The sequence below is a fragment of the Otolemur garnettii genome, unplaced genomic scaffold (genome assembly GCF_000181295.1).
Source record: "Otolemur garnettii isolate 467f Iridium unplaced genomic scaffold, OtoGar3 scaffold00044, whole genome shotgun sequence".
Lineage (NCBI taxonomy): Eukaryota > Metazoa > Chordata > Mammalia > Primates > Galagidae > Otolemur > Otolemur garnettii.
In genome coordinates, this window is record NW_003852439.1 from 7,089,174 (window position 1) to 7,115,360 (window position 26,187).

General features: G+C 50.7%; 1 protein-coding gene across 2 annotated transcripts in view; it reads right to left on the minus strand.

The window, feature by feature from the left end:
- The window catches only part of LMF1 (lipase maturation factor 1), a 110,688-nt gene that overhangs the window by 8,156 nt on the left and 76,345 nt on the right, over positions 1-26,187 (minus strand). For both annotated transcript variants that reach the window (XM_003790891.3, XM_023513825.1), the window contains 5 exons: positions 14,701-14,868; positions 4,467-4,650; positions 3,904-4,057; positions 2,880-3,063; positions 2,231-2,343 (listed from right to left, as the gene is read on the minus strand). In XM_003790891.3, the coding sequence (XP_003790939.1) occupies positions 2,231-2,343; positions 2,880-3,063; positions 3,904-4,057; positions 4,467-4,650; positions 14,701-14,868 (803 nt within the window). The remainder of the gene's footprint in view (positions 1-2,230; positions 2,344-2,879; positions 3,064-3,903; positions 4,058-4,466; positions 4,651-14,700; positions 14,869-26,187) is intronic.

Below are 26,187 nucleotides of genomic sequence, written 5' to 3' on the forward strand. Positions count from 1 at the left end.
AGCCTCAAGCTACCCCCCTGGGTAGAGTGCTGTGGCATCACAGCTCACAGCAACCTCCAACTCCTGGGCTCAAGCGAGTCTTCTGCCTCAGCCTCCCAAGTAGCTGGGACCACAGGCGCCTGCCACAATGCTTGGCTTTTAGTTGCAGCTGTCTTTGCTGTTTTTGCCCGGCCAGGGCTGGATTCGAACCCGCCACCTTAGGTGTATGTGACTGGTGCCTTAGCCACCTGACCCACAGGCACCGAGCCAATTTGGCCACTTTAAAAAGTGAACTGTGGATGAACTAAATACAGGCCCATGGTCAGGCCACAGATAGTCCATAGCCAGGTCCACGGTTAGGTCATGATCAGTTCACACACTGTCACAATGCAGCCTGTTTCAGTTGCAATACAAAATATGCATAATGAAGACATGGCAGAGGGACATGTGCTCTGTGGCAATTTTAAGTATTTCAGATGTTTTAAATGTTTCCCCTAATTCATTACCAGTTCACATAAAAGATTAACTGATTTTCACGTCTCAATTTTCATGATATCCATTCATTTTAGGTAATATTTTGGCATCCACAACATGCACCTGAAACTGCTCAGACATAACTATTTCTCTGAGCACCTCCTGGCTGAGCCTGTGCTCTGAGCCTGCAATGGCAAAACTTCCTCCAAGCCAGCTCCAGAGACCCAGATGCTGAGAAGGCTGCAATCTGGGCTGAGTGCTGGCATAGGGTCTCTAGAGTCACCTGCACAGACCCCTGCAAGAGGACGAGGGCATTTCAACACTAAGACAGGGGCCTGGCTAAGTTTTACATGTAAATTCTCACCTGGGGCAGCCAAGCCAGAGGACAGTAACAGAAGAAACCCATGTTGTACATGGAAGGATGAGCTGGCTGGTCCCTGGCTCACCTGGGGAAGAATGTGTGCCTCAGGTGATTGTACTGTCCAGGCTCCATGTGTGGCCATTCTTTGCCCACCTCCAGGTTTGCTGGTTGCCACATGGCAGAAAGGTGGCTCTGGCTGAATGGGTACTAGGAGGGAGGGGTGACCTGAGGCCTGGCCTATGCAGAGGGAAGCCCCCTCCCCACGTCTCCAGCCCCCTGGAGGGACAGTGCTGGGGAAGGGCTCTGGGCGCATCACTGGTAAGACTTGGGGTGCAGCTGCTCCACTGCTTCTGTAGACCCTCGGCCCCGCCCCATCCTGCCTGCCAGCTCTGAGGCCTCCAGACAGCTGAGAGCGAGTCCAGGGTGCAGCTGTCCTGGCTCCCAGCAAGGCTTCCTGGAGGGAAAGCCAGGAGTGGTGTGTTCTGTCAGAGCCAAGGCTGACAGGGTAGCACAGGGGAGGGGAACAAGCTGGCTGGTGGTTCCACTCTGTTGTCAGACCTCCAGGTCACTGCTAACTTCTAAGCCATGCTAGGGGCAGGTGACACAAATGTTCAGAGTGCCCACCCCCAGGTCTGCAAAGGATGCTACCTGGGGGGATCCATTCACCCATGCCCATCCTACCATTCCCCTGGCCCCACTTCCATCCCCGCCATGCACTCACTGTCCCCAAATCTCCCTCTAAAACCTCTCCCTAGGCCCACAGTAGAGGGCAGGGCAGACTCCTGCTCCCCTCCTAGGAGGGGATTCTCCAGAGTCACTTCCCAGCTGTCCCATGGGGTCTTTATCATATAGTCTCCAGGAACCCTTGTTCTCTTCTCCTGACCCCCAGACACGAGCAAGGAGTCTGGAAAGTTGGAGATGTCAGCCACACACTCCTCCTTGGCTACCCACCATCTGGCTTCTATGAGTCTCTGATCCCACATGGCTGCCTCCTTGGGAGGGCACTGCCTGGGACAGGCCAGACCACAAGGCCCTGTCTACCACATTGGTGATGACCACTCCATGGGGTCTATAGGCATCTGCCCAGCCCAGTTCTCTGCAACCCTCACCATATCCTTCTGGCCTCTCCATGAGGTTCCCTGTCCATGGATCCTGCAGACCAGCTGCAGAGAGAGCATGTGGAGCACACTGCAACAAAGGCGTGTACCTTTAGCCAGGGGCTCCACAGTAGCTGTCCTGGCCTCTGCTTACTTGGCTGTGGCAGGTTTGGATGGAGGTCATAGGAGGCAAAGGTTGGGCCAGCCTTGTTCAGAGGCTACCACCGGCCATGAGGATGGGCAACGCTGAGGGCCTAAGCAGAGCGTGGCTTTGAGGAAGGTGCTGGGGAAGGGCTCCCACTCGGGGAGGCAGTCCTACCTGGGGGGGTCTCTGCCGGAGAAGGGGTTGAGTGCCAGCAAGGATAGGGCCTTGGGGTCATTGGCCAGGAGCTTGCCAGCCAGGTGGATGATCCATTCGTTGTGCTCGTAGGTCTGGGGAGGAGAAGATGGGTGTGGAGACAGCCATGTCAAGCTGTGTCCTCTGCCTGCACTGGCCAGCCAGTTACTTGCACTGTTAGTTTATCCTCCTGGCCTCTGGGAGCCTTGACTTTAGTGTGGGTGTGTGTCCAGCTTTCCTGGAGGGTGTTCTCCTGGGGTCCACATCTCTGGGGGCTCTGTGTCTATGGATCACTTCCCTGTCTAGGTGCCAGCTACTTGGGAGCAGGCTCATCTTGGTTCCTTCACAGTTAAGATGGGGTGGGTGAGGTCACCCTGAAGGGCTGGTGGGCAGGACTAGACAGCAAGCTCTGCTCCTGCATGCCTGTCTATCACAACCCTAGGGATTCCTTAGCCAGAGCCCTGGGGGAGCCGTGGGAGCTCTTGGATTAGCCTCCCTACCCAACACCAGGTTGGGCCTGGGTCAGGCTGGGCTGCGCGTCCTGTGGGCTCTGGCAGGATTGTCTCAGCAGCCTACCTCCTCACCAGCCTCCTTGGTGGGGCAGGGCAGTGCCCACTGGGGAAGAACTTACCTGGAAGGCTGCAAACCACATGAGCCAGTCCAGGCGGTAGTGGTAGGGGGAGATGAGGCAGGGCCGTCTCCAGGGGTCCCCTGGTTTGCACTTGAACTCATAGTCCTCCCACATGGCATCAGGAGCACTAGCGTTGGGGCTGGATGTGCCCTGCAAGATCACTTCTGTTCGCTCCTTGGTGATGCTGTACAGAGATGCAGTCAGGCTGTGGGTCTCCAACATGCCCATTTACCCTGGCTGCTCCTCCCTGCAGCATTGCTGGCTGCCCACCCTGTCCCCTAGCCCACATTCTGGTTGGGCAGATGAGCTGTCTGGGCCCCTGGACACCCCCATGGGCTGATTTAATGGTACCTTCCTGCTGCCAGAAGACCCCAGCCCCACCCAGCACTTGCCTCCAACCATCTCCAGCAGCTTGGGGAGGGTACAAGGGAGGCGGAGGCTGTGTGGAAACCAGGAGCTAGGAAACCAAAAGTCACTGGGAGTGACCAAGACCGAGGTGCTGGCCCCAGGACAGGGAGGGCACCTAGACTCTGAGACAGCATGAGGAGTGGTCAGGAGCTCCCAGTTCTTTCTGGTTACCTTGGGCCCTACCACCAACTCCTCCCAGCCCTGCCTCCCAAGGCTAGGACCAAGAATAGCCCTCACATGCCTGCTATACTATGAGTGGCAGCTGCCCCCAGACCCTGTGTGCTGTCCACCCCAGGACCCCTGTGGACTCAGCCCTGCCCTCTGGTGTGATGACGTGGCTATGATCTCCTCACTGACCTCCTGCTGCTCACCCACATCCTGGGACCTCGAGGGTCAGGCTAGGGGAAGGACAGGAAGCAGGTGAAAATCTACATTACCCCATTCCCCCTGGGGTCACACAGTAGGCCCACGGTTAGAAGGGAGCCCATCCCAGCCCCACCTGGACAAGAACACGCCACCAGTATGGCTGTACAGGGCTGAGTCTCCCCCTGGGCTTCCCTCAGAGCTGATGATCTTGGAGGGTGAGGAGAAGCTCCTGGCAATCCCAGCCCCATACCTTCCAAAGGCCCCATATGTGTTGACGATCCTGAGAGAGCTGAAGGAGGCGTTCATGACCTGCTTGGAGCTCAGCAAGTTTAGGACCACAGGGATGCTGAGCCAGGCCACAAGGATGCCCAGTGAGAGGTTGACTGCCCGTCGCACCACACAACCTGGGCCAAGAGTGGTCATGAGCTTCTGCCTAGTGCTGAGCCCTCTCCAGCCTGCCCCATGCAAGGCCCTGGCTGCTGTCTGGCCCCTCCAGGCTCCCAGCCACTGAGGGAGGTGCCTGAGGCTGGGCTGCTGGAGAGCTGGTAGAGTCTCTACTCACATTCCTGGTCCCCAAGCTGAGGGCATCTTTCAAAACAGGAATGGAGGCTGAGCCCAGACAGAAGCTCTCTATGAGGCCCAGCTGTGGCTTGCTTAGGGTAGCAGTACCGTGACCTCATCAGCCTTGATCCCAGGGAGGACACATGTCCCCACACAGCAGTGACTGCTGCCCACCGCCCTGCCCCACCAAGAAGCCCCACCTGATGAGCCCACAAGACTGGGCTGCCAGCTACCTGGTCCATGTCCACCTACCGAAGCTGGGCTGGGGCTGGGCCCCTCGGGCTTCCTCCTGTTGCATCCTCAGGACTCGACCCTTCAGGCTGCGTGGCCCAGATGGAAACAGGGATCCCAGAGTAGTGTCATCAAAGCAGGCGAGGCTGGGCACGATGGTCAGCCAGTTCAGGAAGCTCAGATTCCCGCTGATGATGAGGACCACCTGGGGATAGCAGGCACTGAGCAGTGGCTGGGGGTCATGTTGTGGTGTGTGTGTTGGGGTGATGGCTAGGGAGGGGCAGGCCAGCTAAGGTGGGCATGACCAGACAGAGGAGTGCATGGCTGATGGCCTGGGCAGAGCCTGAGACCTCAATCCTGGCTGGATTGGGCTCTGCCCTCCAATGGCATCTCCTTTTTCCTGGAAAGCCCCCACAGATTTGTGCTGTGACCATAGTGGTGAGAGCTGAGGCTGCAGACATGTGTGTGGGGTCCAGGATCACAGGAGGCACAGTGCCCACACGGGTTCCCCTGAGCCCTAATAGAGGAGCCAGATAGATATGAATGGGGAAGTTTTTAAAATCAGCTTTACTAACACAAACAACAAAATGCACTCATTTTAAGTGTACAATTCAATGGTCTTGACACATTTGTGCCTGCATAAGTCATCATAAAATACAGAACATTTCCATCCCCAGGGAGTTCCCTGGAGCCTGTGTGTAATTGATCCACAGCCTCAGAGCTGATTCCCGACTAGAACTTCTGGAGTTCTGGGCTGGGCTTCCTCACTTGTCAGGCAGGGGCAGATTGACCCTGGCAGCTGGGAGGCCGCCATCGCCTCTAATAGGGCAGGTTCTTAAGGGAGGGACAGAGATTTTGGCACAGCTCTGTGGGCTTTGGCCCCCTCTCCACTGGGAGGATGGTCGTGGGTATGTTTAGCTTCTCACTGTCACCAGTGAAGTCTCTCACACATTAGCTTGGTTGGGGTGTGTGGCAGGTGTGCAACAGCAGAGACAGTTTTCTGGGCAGGGGTGCCATCCACGTTCCCACTAGCAGAGCAAGTCCAGCTGCCACGTGGTTCTGGCACTGGGCATGGTCATTAAAGGCACATCAGCAGCTCATGGGGTTTAGGTGGTATTTCCCCGCTGACTGAGGGGTTCCCAAGGATTATAGGACATCACACATCCACTTCTATGATGTCTAACTCTTTCTCTGTAGGTGGCTGGGTTAACTCTGCTGAGCTGTGAGAGGTATTCGTGGCTGCTTGCTGCCATTTTAGGTTCTTTATGGTGTTTTCAGAAGTTTAGTTTTAAATTTTCATGAAATCCAATTTATCAATTTTTAAGTTTTACATTTAGTCCTTTTTGTGTCCCATCTCTAAGGTTATAAAGACATTTTCATAGGCAGTTTACATGTCTGGCTGCCATGTTCAGGGTCTGATACACATTAGTCTTTTATGTATGGTGTGAGGTAGGGCTCAAGGCTGTGTGAGCAGCCAAGAGAGAGTTAAAATGAGAACCATCTGGACTGAGGGTGCACATCCTCACCGGGGTCTTTAGGGTGCTGGTGGGGCCTAAGCTGGCCATGCTGAGGTATGGCCTCCTTAGAGGGCTCTGGTCACCTCTTGTTAGCCAAAAGAGTGGTGTAGCTGAGCCCATGTCAGCGGGGAGTGACTGGATTCAGTATTTCCTTATGGCCAACCAAAGCACATTGTGGTCCTGCTGGGGGTGGGAATGTGGTGGTGGCTACACTCCCACCTCTGCTCCCTTTGTTTCTGTATTTCAATTACAGCCCAGTCCTGTCCCAGTAACTGGGGAGGAATTTAAAGTAATAGATGCTGATGTGTAATGAGGGGCTTGAGGGGGAGGGGCTGGGAGCCAACTGTGTCAGGTTTATGGATCGTAACAGTGTTTTATGAAATGTGGATTCATGGCTCTCCCTGGATTAATTTGGAAAACTAGTTTTCCTGGTACTGAGCCCAAAAATAATTATTTCTTACTGTCTACTGTCTATAATGTGACCAAACCCCTATGCCAAAACCAGCCCAGCCTCATCCTGCTCTGGGCTGGCAGCCTCTCCCGCCAGCTCCCCTTAGAGGTCCAATCCCCAGGCCTCAAGTCACTCTGGCAAGGGCTATCCTGGGCCGATCTGGCTTCTCCTTGAGTCTGCTGAGAGTCACTGACTGATGGTCCTGGGCAGGGCCAGATGGGCACCTGTGCGGTGGGCAGTGGACACTCAGAGCCCTGAGCACCCTCATTCCCGGGGAGGGCGCAGGGCTGTGCTGAAGTCTGACCTCAAGCTGAGCCCGCTGGTGCTGCCGAGAAGATGGCCCTGTGTGACCCGCCTTCTGCCTTCAGCTCTGGCCTTTCTCATACTTCTTGGTGATCAGCTAGGCCATGGCTACCTGTAGATGGGACTGAAGTGGCTTCCTCTGTCCACAGGCTGCAGACCCAAACCTCGCTGGAAAGTCCTTGTGTGGAGGAGCACAATGAGCCAGATGACCAACTCCTGCCTGTGGCTCACAGCCTCCAGGACTCTGGAGCATTCCAGAAACTCTCTGGCCCAGCTAAGATGCCCTCCTACCCTGACAGGGCCCCATGAGAACCTCCTGGGGCAGCTGGACAGGGCTTGGGCATGTGGGGAGCCACTCTACCTGACCAGTCACCATGTGCCTGTGGAGGCAGTGGCTTCTGAGGTGCTGTAAGGATGCTGATAGCACCTAGGGCTACTAACCACCAGGGACTTAGGGACCTAGAGCTGCCTGGCCTGTGGAGGCTATGTCCCCTGCAGCTGCCAGGGGTGATATCTGGCACCCAACACTGCCTGGTAACGAGTCTGGACCATGCTCACCTGAAGGCTCATGGGGTCACCTCTACTATGCCTGCTGGGGCTGTGGCCTCTCAAGCCTGCCTTTTTCAAGTGGCCCAGTCTCCTCTGCAGGGTAATCATTGCCTCCTTGGAGAACCCTAGAGCAAGGCATCCTGGAGGAGTTCAGAGCAGGTACCCACTGGTGGAGAGGGTCCCGGTAGTGAGTGACACTGACTCCTCTGCACCTTCACATGCAACAACTAGCCTTGCACAGGAGAGTCACCAGCAGGAAGCAGAATGGAATCTGACGGAATGTGAGCTAGTGCTTTGGCAGACCAACTTGGGAGATTCTCCAGAGCAGGGTGGAGACAGGAGAGCATTTATGAGGAAGACGGTATAAGCACAAGTGAAACAGACTCAGCAGAACACATGGCCGCTGGAGGGGCTTCCAGGGAAAAGACTGATGTAAAAAATAGAGTTAAATTTCTCCAAGTGAAATGAGGCCTAAGCCTGCAGGTCAAATTCCAGGACGGATCGCTGAAACCGGCCCCCTGCCCATCACATTCTGGCAGATTTCTCATTCCCAACAATAAAGTTGATGTTAATATGGTATGAAGCATTTAGACTGAAAAAATGTAAAGAAAAGATGAGAAAGAGAAAAGAAAAAAAAGGAAAGCAAAATAAAGGAAAGGCTATCCAAGAAGTGCTGAGACTCATTTGCGTGTCATCCTCGTGCAGGGGCTATGCTGATCTTTTCTGCACCTGAGATTCTCATTTGAAAAACTGAACAAAAGACGCCATCAAAGAACCCCTTGCAGTGCAGAGGGGTAGGGGTGGGTGCACACCTGCCTCCCAGGCCCAGGTGTGATTGGCTTGTGAACAAATATGGTATCAAATAAGAGAGTCTGGCTGGCGGTTGGACACATCTGTGATCTCTCAGGGGCAGCAGGAGGCACCTGGAGAGGCCCATGACACGACCACCCAGTCTAGCTCCCACCTGAGTGTATGCCTGAAGGACAGTTCTGATGCAGAGGCCTCTCTCCCCAGCACTTAAGCTGGCACCCCATGGCTGCTGCCAACATGCCAGAAGAATTGCCCTCAGGTTTGATGTGGTACCTGTCTTTGTGCTGGCTGAAACCCAACCCTCCTGCCTATTGGCAGTGAACAAGGGTGTGGTGGCCATGCCCAGAAGACCCACCAGGGCCCCTGCTGCCCACTGCTGGTGGGAAGGGGCTGTTCCTGGCTGGGCCTGGGGCCTGCTGGGCAGTGGCTGTGGCATAGCTAGCTCAGGGACCTGTGCTTCCTTGGGGGCAGGTTTTTTTCAGGCTTTAAAAGAGAGAATTAGGCCCCCATGTGTGCCCTAGGGAAGGGCCTACGGTGTAGGACCCTTCATATGGTAGCTGGGGCCTGCCTAGCGCTTGGAGAGACCCAGGCCCAGGCTATACTCAGCTCCACCTCGGCCTCCTTCATGGGTCCCTGCTGGCATCTGTTCATTTGGCACCATTATCTCAGAGAAGGGTGCCTTTGAGTCCGGGTGCCTTTGAGTCCAGGCCCAGTGGCCTCATGTCCTCCCTGCCTGCCAGGTGGCACCAGTCTCACAGGCTGTGGTCCCACAGGCGGCAGAGATGATTATCATGATCTTGCCAAAAGGATGCTGGTGATGTAGTGACAGAGCTGTCCATCAAGATGTCAAGGGCAGTGGCATCAGCAGTAATGGCATAGCACTACTGGCATACCACATCTGGGTGGTATCCTGGTGGCTGGGAGCCTGGAGCCACAGAAGACCTGCTCTTGCTGGCCCAGGGAAGCCTGTTTGCTGGCCCTCGGCCTGGCAGAGGCTGGAGGTTCTGGGAGGTCAGGATCTGTTGTGACTGTTGTTTCGTATACAGCTCAGGTCCACTTGGGTCCAGGCAGCAGTGCAGGTCCTGCAGGCTAGGCTGGTGCCTGCCCCTTGGGGTCTTGCTTGGCCTGCTTCCCAGATGCTCCTAAAGCTTGGTCGCAGCCCTTTAGTCTTCCAGCTACAGGCTCTGTGAGGTGCCCTGAGTGGAGTGTTTCTCTGAATGGCTGCCCAGCTGGGCATATGCTGCCCTCTGCCCCATCTGTGGTGAGAAGCAGTCCTTGTGCTGGCACTGGGCATGTGACAAGGCAGGAGGAGGCTGGGCATCCTGGACAAATAGAAGGGGTCCCTGGAGCAAGAGGGCTGAGGTCTACACACCCAGGATCTGGAATGTTCTGGGTGGTAGGATTCCCTCTATGCACCTGAAGAGATCCTGGGTGTGGGCATGAGCTTGGGAGTATGGAGGGTTGGCTCAAGCCTGGGGTCAGTGACCCACTATCCCCCTTGGAGTTGGTGGGACCCATCCTAGGAGACTCCTGGTGCTGTGTGAGGAGGGTCATGTGTTCACAGTTCCAACCTTAGCAAGCGGTGACATGGCAGCGACTCATTGGAGGGAGATGTGCCAGCTCTGACCTCTCTTCCATCCCACACCAAGGTTTGGTCACTACTCTCTCCATTGAACAAACCAGAGCTTTAAAACACATGTTTGTGTATATTGAGAGGCCAAAACCTTTCTCCCAGGGTGTTCCAGTGCAGCCTCCCTGGGGGATCTTGGCTCTGGGCACAAGTTGACCCTCCTGGGCACTTTCCCAGAGCTGCCCTCTGGGTCATTCTAATGTAAGCCCAGGTGGGGGCCTGAGCCCCCCAAGAGTCACAGAGCACACTCTGGGCAGAGTTCCATTTCTGACAAAGCCATGGAGCCCTGAGGACTCAGGAAGGCCTGCCCCATGTAATGAGGCACAGCTGTGTCCCTGCAGCCTGCCCTGCTTTACCCACTCCATCCAGTTCAATGACTTTTATTTTTGAGACACAGTCTAACTTTGTCACCTGTGGTAGGGTGCTGTAGAGTCATGGCTCACAGCAACCCCAAACTCTTGGGCTTAAGTGATCCTCTTGCCTCAGCCTCCTGAGTAACTGGGACTACAGGCACCTGCCACATTACCTGGCTATATATATATATATATTTTTTTTTTCCTAATTAAAAATTACTCATTGGCTTTTCTTATTGTTTAAATCAGTAATGCTCATTACAGAAAAATAGCATGTCAAAAGATTTTTATAAGTAACCATAACACAAAGATCAACAGATAACCAGTATATATATATATATGTATATATATTTTTTGTATATATACATATATGTATATATATGTATATATATATATATTTTTTTTTTTTTTTTTGAGACAGAGTCTCACTTTGTTGCCCTTGATAGAGTGCCCTGGTGTCACAGCTAACAGCAACCTCAAACTCTCAAGTGATCCTCTTGCCTGAGCCTCTCACGCAGCTGGGACTATAGACATCCTCCACAATGCCCAGCTATTTTTTAGAGATGGGGTCTCCTTCTTGCTTAGACTGGTCTTAAACTCCTGAGCTCAGGTAATCCACCTGTCTCAGCCTCCCAAAGTGCTGAGATTATAGGCATGAGCCACCACACCCAGCGACCCCGGCTATTTTTGAGATGGGATCTCGCACTTGCTCAGGCTGGTCTCCAACTCCTGAGCTCAAGGGATCCGCCCACCTCGGCCTCCCAGAGTGCTAGAATTACAGGCGTGAGCCTCTGTACCCAGCATTGGCTATTTTCTTAATAAGAGGTTTGGGATTCAGTGCAGAGTGGGAGGCCTGAGCACCAGAGGGGGTCTTGTCTTTCCTGTTTCCCTTCTGTGTCACTGAGACCACATCCTCAGTGGGAAGTGAGTCTCATCACATGGCCCATCTGTGCTCACCGCTGGCCAGAAGTATCATGAACGAGCCTGAGTGCATTCCACAGGCTGCAGATGATTCAGCTTTGTGGAGCTGGGAGCAGAGGTGAGGCCTGCAGGGATCCGGGGGCAGCACAGGAAGATGGACTTGTGGGGTGGAACTGGGCCCAGGAGACCTGCAGCAGTGTTCCAGGGCCGGCAACCTGACCCTAATAAGGAAGAGGACAAACATCTGGATAGTGCCTGCTGTTCTCCCAGTGACCAGCAAGGACACGTGCCTGAGGGGGCTCTCCACGGAGGACACACTTAGGATCCCAGGAGACCTTGATAGTAGCCATGCACCCAGGACCTTAATCAGCTCACAGAGAGTAGAGAAGCAGAACAGGCGGGATAGTCAGAGGCTCCAGAATACCAGGCAGGGGCCATGTGCCTCACCCAGGCACAGCCTCGAGTCCCCATGATGAGCTCGTCCAGCCTTCTGTGAGTCTCAGACACATTCAGAGGGCCCTGATATGAAGGCCACCATATGTGACACTGCACATGAAATACCCAGATCAAGAAAGTCCACAAGGACAGGCCAGTGCCCTAGGCTGGGAGGGTGGAGGGTGGAGGGCACACTCATGAATGTGCCCACCCCAACCAAGCTGCACCCCAAGGAGGAGACTTCCATGTTATGTGTGTTATACACCAAGCCCAGCTCTAGTGACAGAGCCTCAGGGCCCTGGAAGGGTGGGCTGAGGCACAATGGGGAAATGGGCCAGGCCCAGAGCCCCCAAACACTGCCTCTCTCATCCCTAGGCCAAGTCTGCAGGCCAAGCCCCCTCCTCCCTGTCCCTGGCTAGGGCAGGTGGCCCCAGTGGGCTGCGGAAGTTCTGGTGGGCAGTCGCCACCCCTCCCAGGGAGCCCTCAGAGCTGGATGCCGGGCTGGAGGAGGTCTAGCTGTCCTCTCTCTTCTCACGTGCACCCCTCCCAGCAGGTGGTGGGTAAGGCCTGGGAATCCTCCAGAACATCTGTGTAAACAGTGTGGGAGATGCACACACTCACATCACAGCCCTCCCAAAGGAAGAAGCAGATGGAATAGAATGGGCCCACCCAGAGACACCTCTGGAGTCACACATGGGCAGAGGAGAGGGTGGTCTGGCAGCACACCTGGCATTTGAGTGCACATGGTCACTCTCAACTCCATGGTACACTGTGCCCTAAAGGCCAACTGCCCCGTGTGCCTGAGTGGACCCAGCCTGTGAGTCCAAGGTTTTCCTCTGCCCACTGGGTAGGTGCTAATGCAGCACAGCTTCCCTGGGAGGGGGGTGTCAAGCCAGAGCAGAGCCAAAGCCCTGGACCCAGTATGGGGCTAGAGAGCACACATACCCTACTTCTCCAGGCCTGAAAGGAAAGTTGGTGCCTGGGCCAGGCCTCCTGGGGACACCCAGAGCCCCACAGTGATAAGCCCCCTCAAGGTCCAGCTCTGTCTCCTCCCTAGTCTGTGCTGACTGTGTCACCTGTCCAGGAAATCGGGATAGGAAGCCCACCAGGGTGTAGACCCCAGGATTGGGCTGATGCTGAGGGAGTCGAGGCCCTGGGCCCATCAAGCCTGGGAAGGTCCTCTCTGTGTAAAGTGAGGCCACAGAGGTGGCTGGTCAAATCCTCATCCTTACCTGCCTCACCATTACAATCCCTGCCAAGTGCTTTCTGAACAAGTGAGGTTGTTTTGAAGCCTCTGTCTCAGAGGTCAAAGTGCACACACCCCCAGTTCTGTGTTTAGGGGGCTGAACCCTTTCCGGCTGCGCCAGTGACTCAAACTATCATTACTTTTTTAAAGTAACATGATGATTTGCCTTTTGGTGAAGCTTATTGAAACCAGTTAGGTTCATTTGGAGAAGAAGCAAGCAGAACTGGCCATTGCAGCCTGAGGGCCGCTGAGGCTAGGCCAGTCAGGATTATGGCCCCACGGGTGGACACTGTGCCAGGGCTATAAAAGCAGCCAGTAGGCCAATTAATACCCCAGCTACAGTGACCATGATGCTCAAGGAGACTCACATTCCTCCTGAGGCTGTGTGTCCCTATGTCTCTGGTGTGGCAGCTCTACACTTTCGACTATAAGGAACAGGTGGGGGCCTGGGTTGAGACACATCAATGGAGCCTAGGCTGAAGGATGGTCCTGGGGAGGCTCAAGCCCCTGCCTGCTGCCTCCCCCCACCAGCAGGGATCCTGGATCATGGGTCCAGAGGCCACCCACCTGTATGGGGCTGGTCTGGTGAGAAGCTACCCTGGCCTCGGGGGGGTGCCTATGTCAGAGGCCCTGAGAGAAGGAGACCTTTGAGCCCAAGGCCCCGCCCAGATTAGAAACCAAGAGACTGGCTATGCCACCTGACCTGCAGTTCACTTGTGTCTCTGCACGTCCTTGACAGCATCCTATGTGGGGGCTGTAGCTCTGTGGCCCTTCCTTGGATGACAGGGAAGTAAACTGGCATGCATCTAGAAAGTAGGGGATTACTCGGGGCTGGAAAGATGAGTGATAGAGCCATGAGAGGACACGGAGGAACCTCAAATGCTAATTGCCACACTCTCTGCGTCACCCCTCTATGACATTCTGGAAAAGGCAGAGCTGTGGAGACTGGAAAATCAGTGACTGCTGGGGGCTCAGGAAGGGAATGAACAGGCGGAGCACATGGAACTTTCAGGATAGTGAAACAGTTCTGTGTGATACCCCAGCAGAGGACACATGGCACTGTACACTTGTCCAAACCCAGACAATGCGCAACTCCAAGAGGGAACCCTCATGTGAACGATGGATGTCCACTAAAGACAGTGTTAACCATACAACCAAGACACAGTGGCACCCTCGAAAACACATCCTCAGAAGGACCAGAGCGTGAATGCTCATAGCAGGCTCTCAGCCAAAAACACTGGAAACAACCCCAGGGTCCAAGTTGAAATCTGTGCAGTCCATGGAGTGTGAGTTATGCCTCCATGAAAACACAAATAAATCAAAAAATTTAAAAATCCTTTCATCCATGATGACTAGATGACAACATCTACAGGGAAAAGCAAAAAAGACCTGAGACTGGCCAAGACCCTGTGGAGAATGCGTGGTAGTGCCCCTGCCCTAGGAGGTGCCGTTTGGTGTGGGGGCTGTAGGGCAGGATGGCAGGAGACCTGCATAGCACAGAGGGCCTGGGGCCCCAGAGCCATTTGCTGGAGCAGTGAGCCCATCGGACATGTGGAAGGGAACTTCTGGGACTTGAGAACCATCAGGACAGGATACCATGGGGAGTGTCCCTACTAGGCATGTCTGACACTTCCTGCCTGCTAAGCCCTCAGACCTGGCTACTGCCTGGTCCTGCCATAGATGAACTGTCTTGGGAGTGGCCAGGGCCTGCTGGGAAGGAGACTCTAAGCATCCAGCCCAGGTGGGCTGCAGTGGGCCGCAGGAGGCTGGGGCTGGTGAGGCTGCTCCCCAGGGAGAGGTTATGACACCCCAGGATGCACTTGAGAGGGGTCTTTGACACCACAGGCAGGGACCAGTAGCACCCCAGGGTACCTCTGGAGGTGCCTGTGACATCAGACCATGCCACCCAAGTGGGCTTGTGATATCTCACTGTGCCACCTGGAGTGGCCTGTGACTCCCCAGGGTTCCCCCTGGCAGGGCCTGTGACTCCAAAGGACCTCCCCCCATGATGAGGTGGCCAGGTCCAAGGACCCCACTAACCTGGAACAGGATCTGCAGTACCCCATGCAGGATGCACATGCGACGGCCCAGGAAGACGAAGAAGGGCACCACAAGCTCCAGGAAGTGGTTGCTGAGAGTCTCAAAGCGGTGGAACCACCAGGGCGACCTGTGCAGGTAATAGGCTACAGGGTTTGGGACTGGCTGGGTCTGTGGGAAGAGGAAGACCTGTTAGCAGGGCTAACCATCATGCAGGCTTCAGAGTGGGCAGGGCTCATGCCTCACCCGGCCCCACCCACTGGCCTCCCTGGCCTGGCCTTGCAGGTCCAAGAAGAGCAAAAAGCAAGTTCGTTGTCTTTGTTTTAAAACCTTTACCAACTAAAGGCAAAGATAGAATTGAGGAGACACGATACAAAGCTGAGGACACGTGCAACCTGGGGGACATGTTGCCCTGCGGCTGCAGGGGCCGTGCTGTGAGCCCCAGAGACCACTGCTGAGCTGGGCCCAGCAGGATGCCCCATCTGCTCTCTGCCTGTCCTGCAGTCACCTAGCCCCAGCCTGCCCAAGGGAGACAGCACACGGGGCTCTGAGAAGCAGCCTCTATGGACCAGGGCCCTTTTGCCTTCTCCAGGGGAAGGTCCCTGAAAGCTAGTCCCTGAGGCAGGGCACCAGGAGGCAAGGGCCATTCACTTGCAGCCTGGAGATGAGCAGGAGGTGCAGACAGGCAGGGGTGTGGTCCAGGGTGAAGCAGGCAGCTCCTGAGTCCCACTCAGGAGTCTGGTGAGAGACAGGGAGGGGCCTTGCCTCATGCTAAGTTCCCACTATGGGGCAGACATGTCCCCAGTGGGAACACCTGGGAGACCTGGCTGGCCACATGCTGTCCCCCAGAAACCCCTACAGTACAGATGTGTCTCCAGCAGAACACCTGAGACACCTGGCCTGGGAATGACTGCTTGCTGTCCCCTGATGCCCCATGCTGTCCCTGGCTGATAAGAGAGAAGCAAAGGACTTAGCACTCACTGGCAGAACAGCCATGTTCTGCTGAGCCCTTTCAGAAAAAGCCAGTTGAGGTCCTGTGTGTCCCATGGGCTTGACTGCTCAGATGACACTAGGGGACCCCAAATAAATGGGGAAAAGAAAGGAGAGTGTTGGCAGCAGAGAGAAGAGGGGCTTCCGCCAGGGCTTCTGGTAAGAGCCATTCCTTTGGGATTTGGCCCCGGGGATGGCCTGCCTGGTCTTCAGGAGTGTGGAATGCCCCACCACCCCCATGAGGTGCCCCACATGTGCTTCCCCAGGGAGCCCCTGCTACTTGTAGATGGGTATGAAAGTAAGAAAAATAAACAGAGGGCTAAGGGGAGAGGAGCCAAGATCTTTATTGGATTAGGCTGCACGGAGTGATGCTCTGAAGGAGGAGGTGGGGAAGGTGGGCTCAACCTCTTTCAAGTTCTCTCCAACAGAAATGAACAAACTGGCCAGCAGCGGGCAACGTCAAAGGTGGGCAGGACCGGGTGGTGCCTGTGGCTCAGTGAGTAGGGTGTTAGCCCCATATACCCAAGGTGGTGAGTTCAAACCTAGCCCTGGCCAAAATGCATGAACAAAAAAAAAAAAAAATAAATAAATAAAATAAAATTAAAAAAAAAGGTGGGCAGGACCGAGGCCCTGCACCCCCTGCACATTCTTCTGTCCACTGGCCAAGGAGTATCTGTGTTTCCCCTTGGGGGCCCCCCAACATGGGTGCTGTTATTTTTTGCTTTTCTTAAGTTTAGCTGCCTGTTTCTTTGGTTGGGGGAGGGTCCAGGAATCATAGCATCTCATTCCCCATTGCTGGGTAAGGTAGTGTTTTCCCATCACATGGAAAGTTTGTGTTCCTGACCGGTGACATTTGTGGGAAGGAGACACAATCCTGAGGACTTGAGGGACTGACACCCCAACTTGTGGTGCTGCTGGTGACCACAACACAGATTCTGGGCCCTGAACAGATGGCCTGATGAGGGGGCAGCTGGAGAAGGGGGAGGAAGGGCTGCCACACCTGTGGGGACTTGGAGGCCATGGGGGTACATGAAGCTTCTGAATAGGGGCCCCAATTTAGTAAGTTGGGAATAGCTACTGAAATATCAATATTTCAAACTTTCAGCTCACAAATGAAGTGCCACAATCAAACAAGACATATGTAGACGGCTGCAACAGCCAAGGTGAGGCCCTGAGCCCAGGAGCCCCTGTGGTGCTTCACTGCATCAGTAAAATGAGAATAAATACTTCACCAAGTATAAGCATGGTGCTGTTGCAAGAAAGTTTCCACTTCCAGAGGGGTATGACCTCCCAGAGGAGCACTGAGGTCCATCCTGGGCTGATAGTCCTCCTGTGTCTGCTGGGGTCTGCCCTGTGCATAGACCCCTCCAGGCACAGGGCCCTGGTGTGCCCTAAGGGCCATAGGGCTGGGGTGGGTCCCACATGCTCCCTGCTCTTGCAAACCCAGGGACAGATTTTCATTTTTGTTTGTACTAAGGCTAGAAAAAACTGCCATGACATAAAACTTAGTCATAAACTGTTGAGATGGGGTGGCAAGGCTATACCCTATAAAGCAGAGTCTGGGAGCTCCTGTGCTGCTGACATTATAGTGGCCTGCGCTAGGACACTTAGCCATGGCTCGTTAGAGGATGATGACGATGTGTTGGAGCCTGAACCAGTCTCAGACATTAGGTAACATTTTATAAATTTGTCTCCCCACAAAAGACAATGCTAAATAAGAAAAACATGAGGAAAATAGGAAGGGTGATGACAACCAGTCAGGGATTTAGGAGGCAACAACTCTTGGGGGGGTGCATGTCTGTTGGGGTTAAGCTCTCTCTTTGCAATACCCTTCCCCCAGGCCCCACAGGAAAACGAGTCCAACTACAGAAATGTCTGACCCACCATTTTCCCATTTTAGACATAAACTATGTGTCTGAGCTTTAGTGAGAAAGAGAATGCGCACAATTCTTGTCTGCAGAGTAAGCTTCTTAAAACGTTCAAGCTGCACAGATGCTTTTCAAGGAGATTCTGCACTAGCTGCTCCCTGCCTGAGGCCCAAGCAGGCACCATCCCAGAGCCCAGTGATGAGTGCCACAAGCTTCTCAGGACTTGCCAGAAATGTGAGTCTCCAAGGTGGGCCCATACCCAGAAGTCTAAATTCTTGGTCTGATTTTCAAGGTGGGGTGACCTTAATCTCTCCTCTTCCCTCATATATTGGAGCTACTGACACGTGTCCTAGGGGACCTGGGGTGTATATATGTTGGCAGAGCTCCTGATGGGGCAGGGAGGAGGCCACTGACATGTCTATTGAGGACCTTGGGGTGAGAAAGGAAACCTGCTGTGTTCTAGGAACAGACCAACAAGAGTCCTGTAATCATTGGCTCCTAGAGGTTTGAGGCCCAAAGCAGTGACTGCCACCAGCTCTCAGAACCTCACACCAGGATGGGGTGGAAGGCTCCTCCCTGCATAGTGCTCACCTCGAGAGCTCATGCTACCTTAGGCTGCTTCCCCTTTCCCACCAAGACACCTGGGAAACGGAATAAAAAGAAAAATGAATTATAAAGAGGGTGATAAATAACAATACACATAGGCCTGAGATGATCAAAACACTGTGTTAACAATAAAGTTAGAAAACTCAGGAGGCGCTACCAACTGCTTCTGCTCCTGTGTGCTTCCCATCTGACCCACGGAGAGAAGAGTCCAGTGGGTCTTCAATCCTAGTTGAACCTGGGACATGCTCTGGTTAAGAGAATGCTTTGCAAATGGTGTTCTAGAACTTCCAAGCACAGGCCTTTAAAAGACAACAGACTCAGCTTCCCTCCTTTGGAAGCCAGCATCCACATGGAAAGTTCCTCTACACTGACACCCCCATCCTGTGAGAAAGCCCAAGTTGGCCATGTGCCAAAGTCACAGGGCGAAGCACTAAGGTGAGAGTGAAGAGAGTGAAGAGAGTGAAGCTTTCTTGGACTTCCCAGCCTGGCCTGGCCATCAGCTAATGAGTGACCCCAATTAACACAGCACTGAGCAGAATAACCTCCCAGCTGAGCCCAGTCAGCTCACAGACTCAGGGGAATCACATTGTTTCAGGCACTAAGGTTCAATGGTGCATTATGCCACAGTAGATACCTGAAACAAAGCCTGAATATTGAAGCCAAATAAAGTATTAAATTCTGATTTTAGAGGGGAAACCACATTTTAGAGAAATCCAAGTACAAGCTTTCCTGATTCTTTGGGTAACAAATGCTTAGTGTTGACGGCACATACCATTTACCCCAGACAACGTTCAGCATCCACACCTGTGCACATTGATAGACATGGAAGAATTTCATGATGAATCCCAGAGTCATCTACCAGCTAACTCATCATCATCAAATTCTTTCTTTTCCTTTGAGTCTACTGCATATTTTAATACTTGTCTCTGAAAGTGGAAAATGAGATTGGGTATTCTTCCCACTTCTAGTTAATACAGCTAAACCTAGTAACAGTAATTGAAAAACACTTGCTCATGAGGTGGAAGTGCCTGGCAGTGAAGGAAAGGGAGTTGGCAGAAAGCCCACATGCACTCTCCTCCCAACACTGGTACTGACCTATGGAACAATCAACACGAACACACCAGGTCTGTCCCCCTCAGCAACTCAGCCACACCACTGGGACCTCATCTGCCTCAGAGCAATACAGAAAGGCCTTGATCAGATCCCAATTAGACCACATGGACACTTTGTCCTGTAGTAATTACTCCATAACACTGATTGCAGCACAGAGTTTTACAGATGAAACAATTCTCTAGGCTAAGCAAAGTCATGTTGCCCTGCTGGAAGCCCTGCACATCCCCCCTGATGTGCCAGCATGCTCCATGTGTCTGGTGCAGGGCCCTGTGCTCAGGAAAGTGGGCCTTTCACCATGGACCATCCTGGATGGGGGTCCAGGTGGGGTCTCTCCAGAGCCCAGATGCTGCAGGGCCGCCAGCTCTGATGGAGCACAGGCATCCACTTCCCCCACTCACACCATTCCATTTACAGCTTCTTGCTGACCTTGTCTTTTGCTGACTGCCAGATGACCCATGGGGAACAGCTGTGATGTAAGGCTACCCTTGTCTCCCTTGGGCTCATGGCATTCTCTCCATGCTTGACAGCTTGGCCTGAGCCATCCTCTAACTAGAGGCCAGCCCCGCCACATGCAGGGTGAGACACCCACATATACAGCTGACAGAAGTTAGAACTAGTGGGCAAGGGCAAGACAGTTTTAACTGTATTCCTTATGTTAAGAAAGTTAAGTAGAAACATGGAAGGCACACACAAAAAAATGATCCTTATCAAACTTACAGTAACAAAAACTTCAGTGTGCGGGATAAAGAGTGCATGGGCAGGGCAGCACCTGTAGCTCAAAGGAGTAGGGCACTGGCCCCATGTGCTGGAGGTGGTGGGTTCAAACCCAGCCCTGGCCAAAAACTGCAAAAAAAAAGAGTGCATGGACAGGGAGGCTTCAGGGATAACAGTGGAGCACGAAGCACTAGAAATTTGGCCACCACCTGACAACAACTGCACTGGTAGGATCTGTCCGACATAACTGGTTTGGAACTCTGAAGTCTAGTGAAGGCTCATGACATCAAGGGATGTCTCAGATCTGAAGCCCTGAAAGCAATGCTGAAGAGAAACCTGCAGGGTGAAATGAAAGGATACTAGATAGTAACTTGAAGCTGTAGGAAGAAATGAGGATCTCAATAAAGGTAAATGCACGGACAATTATAAAAGTTACTATTATGGTAACAACAGTTTGTAACTCCACACTTTGTTTTCTATATATCATAATTTAAAAAAATATTAGTTTATGTTTTTGGACACATAATGTATAAAGTTGCAATTTTGTGACATCCACAACTGAAAAGAATAGGTACAGAGATGTAAAGCAGAAGAGCTTTTGTGTGTTGTTTTAAGCTGATACAAATCCAAATTATAGAGTTAAAACTTTAGGATGTTAGGGGTGGCACCTGTGGCTCGAAGGAGTAGGGCACTGCCCCATATGCCAGAGGTGGAGGGTTCAAACCCAGACTCGGCCAAAAACCGCAAAAACAAACAAACAAAAAAACTTTAGGATGTTAAATGTAATCTCCATGGTAATTTTTCTTTTTTCATTTTTTTTAGTTTTGGGCAATCATTGAGGGTGCAATGAACCAGGTTATACTGCTGTGTTTGCTGGGTGAAGTCCCTCTATTAATAGTGTCCCACCCTCAAGAGGTGTGTCACACATCATGGCTCCACACCCCCTTCCCTCTTTCCCCTCTCTCATTCCTCCTCCCCTCCCCTCACCATGTACTAGCATCAATTGTCTTCATATCAGAATTGAGTACATTAGATTTCTGCTTCTCCATTCTTGTGATGCTTTACTAAGAAGAATGTATTTCAACTCCATCCAAATTAATACAAAAGATGTAAAGTTACCATCCTTTTTAGCGGCTATATAGTATTTTATGATATACATATACCACAGCTGGTTAATCTATTCTTGGATTGGTGGGCATTTAGGTTGTTTTCACAATTTGACAATTGTAAATTAAGCTGCAATAAACAGTCTAGTGCAAATGTCCTTATGATAAAATTATTTTTTCTTCTGGGTAGGTGCCCAGTAATGGGATTGCAGAATATGGGAGGTCTAGTTTGAGATTCTTTGAGGAGTCTCTATATTTCCTTCCAAAAGGGTTACATTAGTTTGCAGTCCCACCAGCAGTGTAAAAACATTCCCTTCTCTCCATAACATGCCAGCTTCTGTAGCTTTGAGTCTCTGTGATGTGGCCCATTCTCATTGGGGTTAGGTGATATCTCAGTGTGGTTTTGCTTCTGCATTTCTCTGATAATTAAGGACCATGGGCATTTCTTCATATGCTTGTTAGCCATTCGTTTGTCTTCTTTAGAGAAGATTCTATTCATCTCACTTGCCCATTGATATAGGGGATTGTTGGCTTTTTTGTTGTTGCTTAATCTGTAGATTCTAGTTACCAAGGTTTTGTCCAATTCATAATATGAAAATATCTTTTTGCATTCTGATGGCTATTTGCTTTAGTTATTGTCTCCTTAGCTGTACAGAAGATTTTCAGTTTAATTAAGTCCCATTTGTTGTTGTTGCAATTGCCACGGAAGTCTTCATAAAATCTTTCCCCATGCAGATATCTTCAAGTGTCTTCCCCACTCTTTCTTTGAGGATTTTTATTGATTCATGCCTTAGATTTAGATCTTTTATCCATCTTGAATCAATTTTAGTGAGTGGATAAAGGTGTGGGTCCAGTTTCAGTCTTTTACACGTGGTTATCCAGTTCTCCTACCATCATTTATTGAACAGGGATTCTTTCCCCCAGTGAATGTTCTTATTTGGTTTATCAAAGATCAGGTGGCCGTAAGATTTTAGTTTCATCTCATGGTTTTCTATTCGATTCCAGATGTCTATGACTCTAATTGTGCCAATTCCATGCTGTGTTGATCACTATGGCCTTGCAGTACAGCCTAAAGTCTGGTAGGCTAATGCCCTGGCCTTGTTTTTATTACTAAGAATTGCCTTAGCTATACGGAGTTTTTTCTGGTTCCAAACAAAACGAAGAAGTCATACATCATGATCAAGTAGGTTTCATCCCAGGGATGCAAGACTGGTTTAACATACACAAGTCCATAAACATAATCTACCATATCAACAGAAGCAAAAACAAAGAACATATGATCCTCTCAATAGATGCAGAAAAACCATTCGATAAAATTCAACATCCTTTTCTAATTAGAACTCTGAAGAATATAGGCATCGGTGGCACTGTAGGGGACGCCAAGAGCCAGAGGACATCTGAGCAAGATGATCTGCAGCTGAGGGGTGTACCCTCGGGCCATTCGTCCGCAGGTGTTCTTTGTGGAAGAAGAGCCCCAGCCTTCAGCATGTAGTCATTTGTTAATTACTCCCCTTATCTGTGTTGTACGGTCTCAATAAAAGGCCGGTGTGGAGGTTGCTCGGGGCTACCCTACAAGTAAGGGCTAGCCCGCCTCCTACAAGCTTGCACTTCTAATCCACCTCTCACCTGGTTCCTTCCTGCAGTAACCAAGACCAGGGCCATAGGGGCCCGACAGGTCGCGACATGGCACATTTCTAAAGCTGATTGAAGCCATTTATGATAAACCCACAGCTAATATTATACTGAATGGAGTAAAACTGAAACTTTTTCTACTCAGAACTGGAACAAAGCAAGGTTTTCCTCTATCACCACTACTATTCAACATAGTGCTGGAAGTTCTAGCCAATACAATCAGGCAAGAGAAGGTAATTAAGGGCATCCAAATGGGGGCAGAGAAAGTGAAACTCTCCCTCTTTGCTGATGATATGATTTTATACTTAGAGAACCCCAAAGACTCAATCACAAGACTCCTGGAAGTCATCAAAAAATACAGTAATGTCTCAGGATATAAAATCAACGTCCAAAAATCAGTAGCCTTTGTATATGCCAATAACAGCCAAGATGAGAAGCTAATCAAGGACACAATTCCCTTCTCAGTAGCTTCAAAGAAAATGAAATACCATACCTAACAAAGGAGGTGAAGGACCTCTATAAAGAAAACTATGAAACCCTAAGAAAAGAAATAGCAGAAGATATTAACAAATGAAAGAACACACCATCCTCATGCTGGGAAGAATCAACATTGTTAAAATGTCTATACTTCCCAAAGCAATCTACAGATTCAATGCAATCTCCATTAAAATACTAACATCATACTTTCAAGATTTCCATGGTAATTATTTTAAAAGATCTACAGAATATACACAAAAGGAAATGGAAAAGGAACTTACACATTTTACTATTAAAAAACACTTTGGATAGGATTATCAGCAGATGAGACACTAAAGAAGAAAAAATTAGTGAATGTGACACAGTAATAGAAGCTATCTAAGCTGAAAGGCATACACACACACACACACACAGAGTAAAAACAAAGAAAGCATCAGTGACCCACGGGACAACTTCATGAAGCTTACTATCTGTGTAATTAGATTTCCTAAAGAAGAGAAGAACGAGAAGTATAGAAAAAACATGTACTTGGGAGGCTGAGCCAAGAGGTTTGCTTGAGCCCAAGAATTTGAGGTTGCTGAGAGCTATGATGCTACATTACTTTTCCACAGGTGACAGAGTACGACTCTGTCTCAAACCCCCCAAAATAAATAAAATAAAAAAAAATGAAGAAATATTGGCCAAATATTTTCCAAATGTGATGAAAACTATAAACCCACAGATCTAAGAACTCAACAAACTCCAAGCTCAAGAAACATGAAGAAAACTACAGCAAGCACATCGTAATCAAATTGGTTAAAACCAGTGATAAAGAGAAACTCTTTTTTTTTTGAGACAGAGCCTCAAGCTGTCCCCCTGGGTAGAGTGCCGTGGCATTACAGCTCACAGCAACCTCCAACTCCTGGGCTCAAGCGAGTCTCCTGCCTCAGCCTCCCAAGTAGCTGGGACCACAGGCGCCCGCCACAACGCCTGGCTATTTTTTGGTTGCAGCCATCATTGTTGTTTGGCGGGTCCGGGCTGGGGATTCGAACCCGCCACCTTAGGTGTACGTGGCTGGTGCCTTAGCCAGTTGAGCTATAGGCGCCAAGCCAAGAGAAACTCTTATAAGCAAACAGAGAAAGAAGATATTTACAGAGTAATATAGAGAAGGATTTCTCATAGGAAATAACACAAATGAGAAAACAGTTGAATAACATATTTAATGTAGTAAATGTCAACTGAGAATTTTATACTCAACAATAATCTCTTTCAAAAACGAAAGTGAAATAAAGGCTTTTTTAGACATTGACAAACTGAAAGAATTCATCACCAGCGAACCTACATTACAAAAAACTAAAGGAAGTGTGTTGGTGGAAGAAAAATGTAAAGAAATGGAAGTATGGATGTACACAAAGGGATAGAGAGCACCAGAAATGGTAAATACATTAAGTTATTTTTCCATATTAACTAACTTTAATATATAGCTTGACTAAGCAAATATTAAGAATAATGTAGGATATGGGTTATGCCATGTATAAAAGTAAACTGTATGACAATAATAAGAAATAGGCCAGGAGAAAAAAAAAAGAAAGAATACTGTTAAAAAAGTTATTGTAGGATTTAATAGATTAATATCACCTGACGGTAAACTGTGACAGATTCAAGATATATACTATAAACCCTAAAATATTCACAAAAATAAAACAACAGAGTCATAGCTAATAAGCCAAGAAAGGATGTAAAAAGGAGTCCCCCCAAAAAGGCAAAAACAGGAAACAAACAGCAAAATGACAGACTAAAACCTACCCATATCAAAGACTGCATTCAATGCAAATAGTGGTGTCCTCAAACTATGGCCTGCAGGCCACATGTGGCCTGACAGGTGTCTTTGCCACTGCCTGTCCTGCTTAGCAGCCAACTCGTCCTGGGGGCCCCACAGTCTAGCCCTCCAATGGTCTGAGGGACAGTGAACTGGCCCCCTGTTTAAAAAGTTTGAGGACCCCTGGTAAACACCCAATTAGAAGGCAGAATTTGTCAGATTGGATACAAAATATCGACTGCCCTTAAGAGACACACTTCCAGTGACCCATACAGGCTAAAAAGTAGAGGCTGGAGAAACATATCCTATAAACACTATTCAAAAGAAAGCCAGAGTGGCTATACTAATAGCAAATACCTCAGAACAAAAAATACTAGCAGGAATAGAGAGGACATTTCACAGTGCTCTGCAGGTTGTAACACTCTCAAACATTTACCACCTAATAAGAAACAGAGCTTCAAAACACACAAAGCAAAATTATCATAGAGTAGCATGAAAGACATACAGAAAGACCCACAGCTGCAGTCAGAGATCTGAATCTCCCTCGGTAATTGATAAAACAAGTAGAAAATAAGGAAACATCCAGATGGGTTTATAACACTGCTAACCAACGAGGCCTGATTCACACTCACAGAATACAGAACACATAGTCTTTCTTAAGCTTAAGTGGAACTTGCACTGAGACAGGCCATCTTCTGGGCCACAGAACAAGTCTGAATGAATTTTAGAAGACTCAAGGAATATGAAGTATACTCTGACAATAACGGAAAACAATCACAGAAAGATATCTGGAAACTTCCAATGTATTTGAAAACTCAATCACCCATTTCTAACTGGCCATTATGAATTCACATTCCAGTGTGATGTCCTGGAGTTTACTTCTCACAGCCACCCCTGGGGTGGGGTGGGGATGGGCACTGGAAAGGTGTGAAGTCTGGCTCTGGGTAAAGAGCAGAGAGTGATCTGGGCCTAGGCTCTAATTGGGGCCTGTCACACCTGCCCTCTCTGCTATAACTGCTGTGACCACTGCTGACCCTGAGGAGGGTCCTGGGTCTCACCTACAGCCTGTGTCTGGGATTTCCTGACCAGAGGCTTGCAAGTCCACAGCTTCAGAAAGCTGGTGTCCCTACCTCTCCTGCAGCCTGACCATTTTGTCCTGAGCTGGTGGGGCTTACCCCTTGGGTGA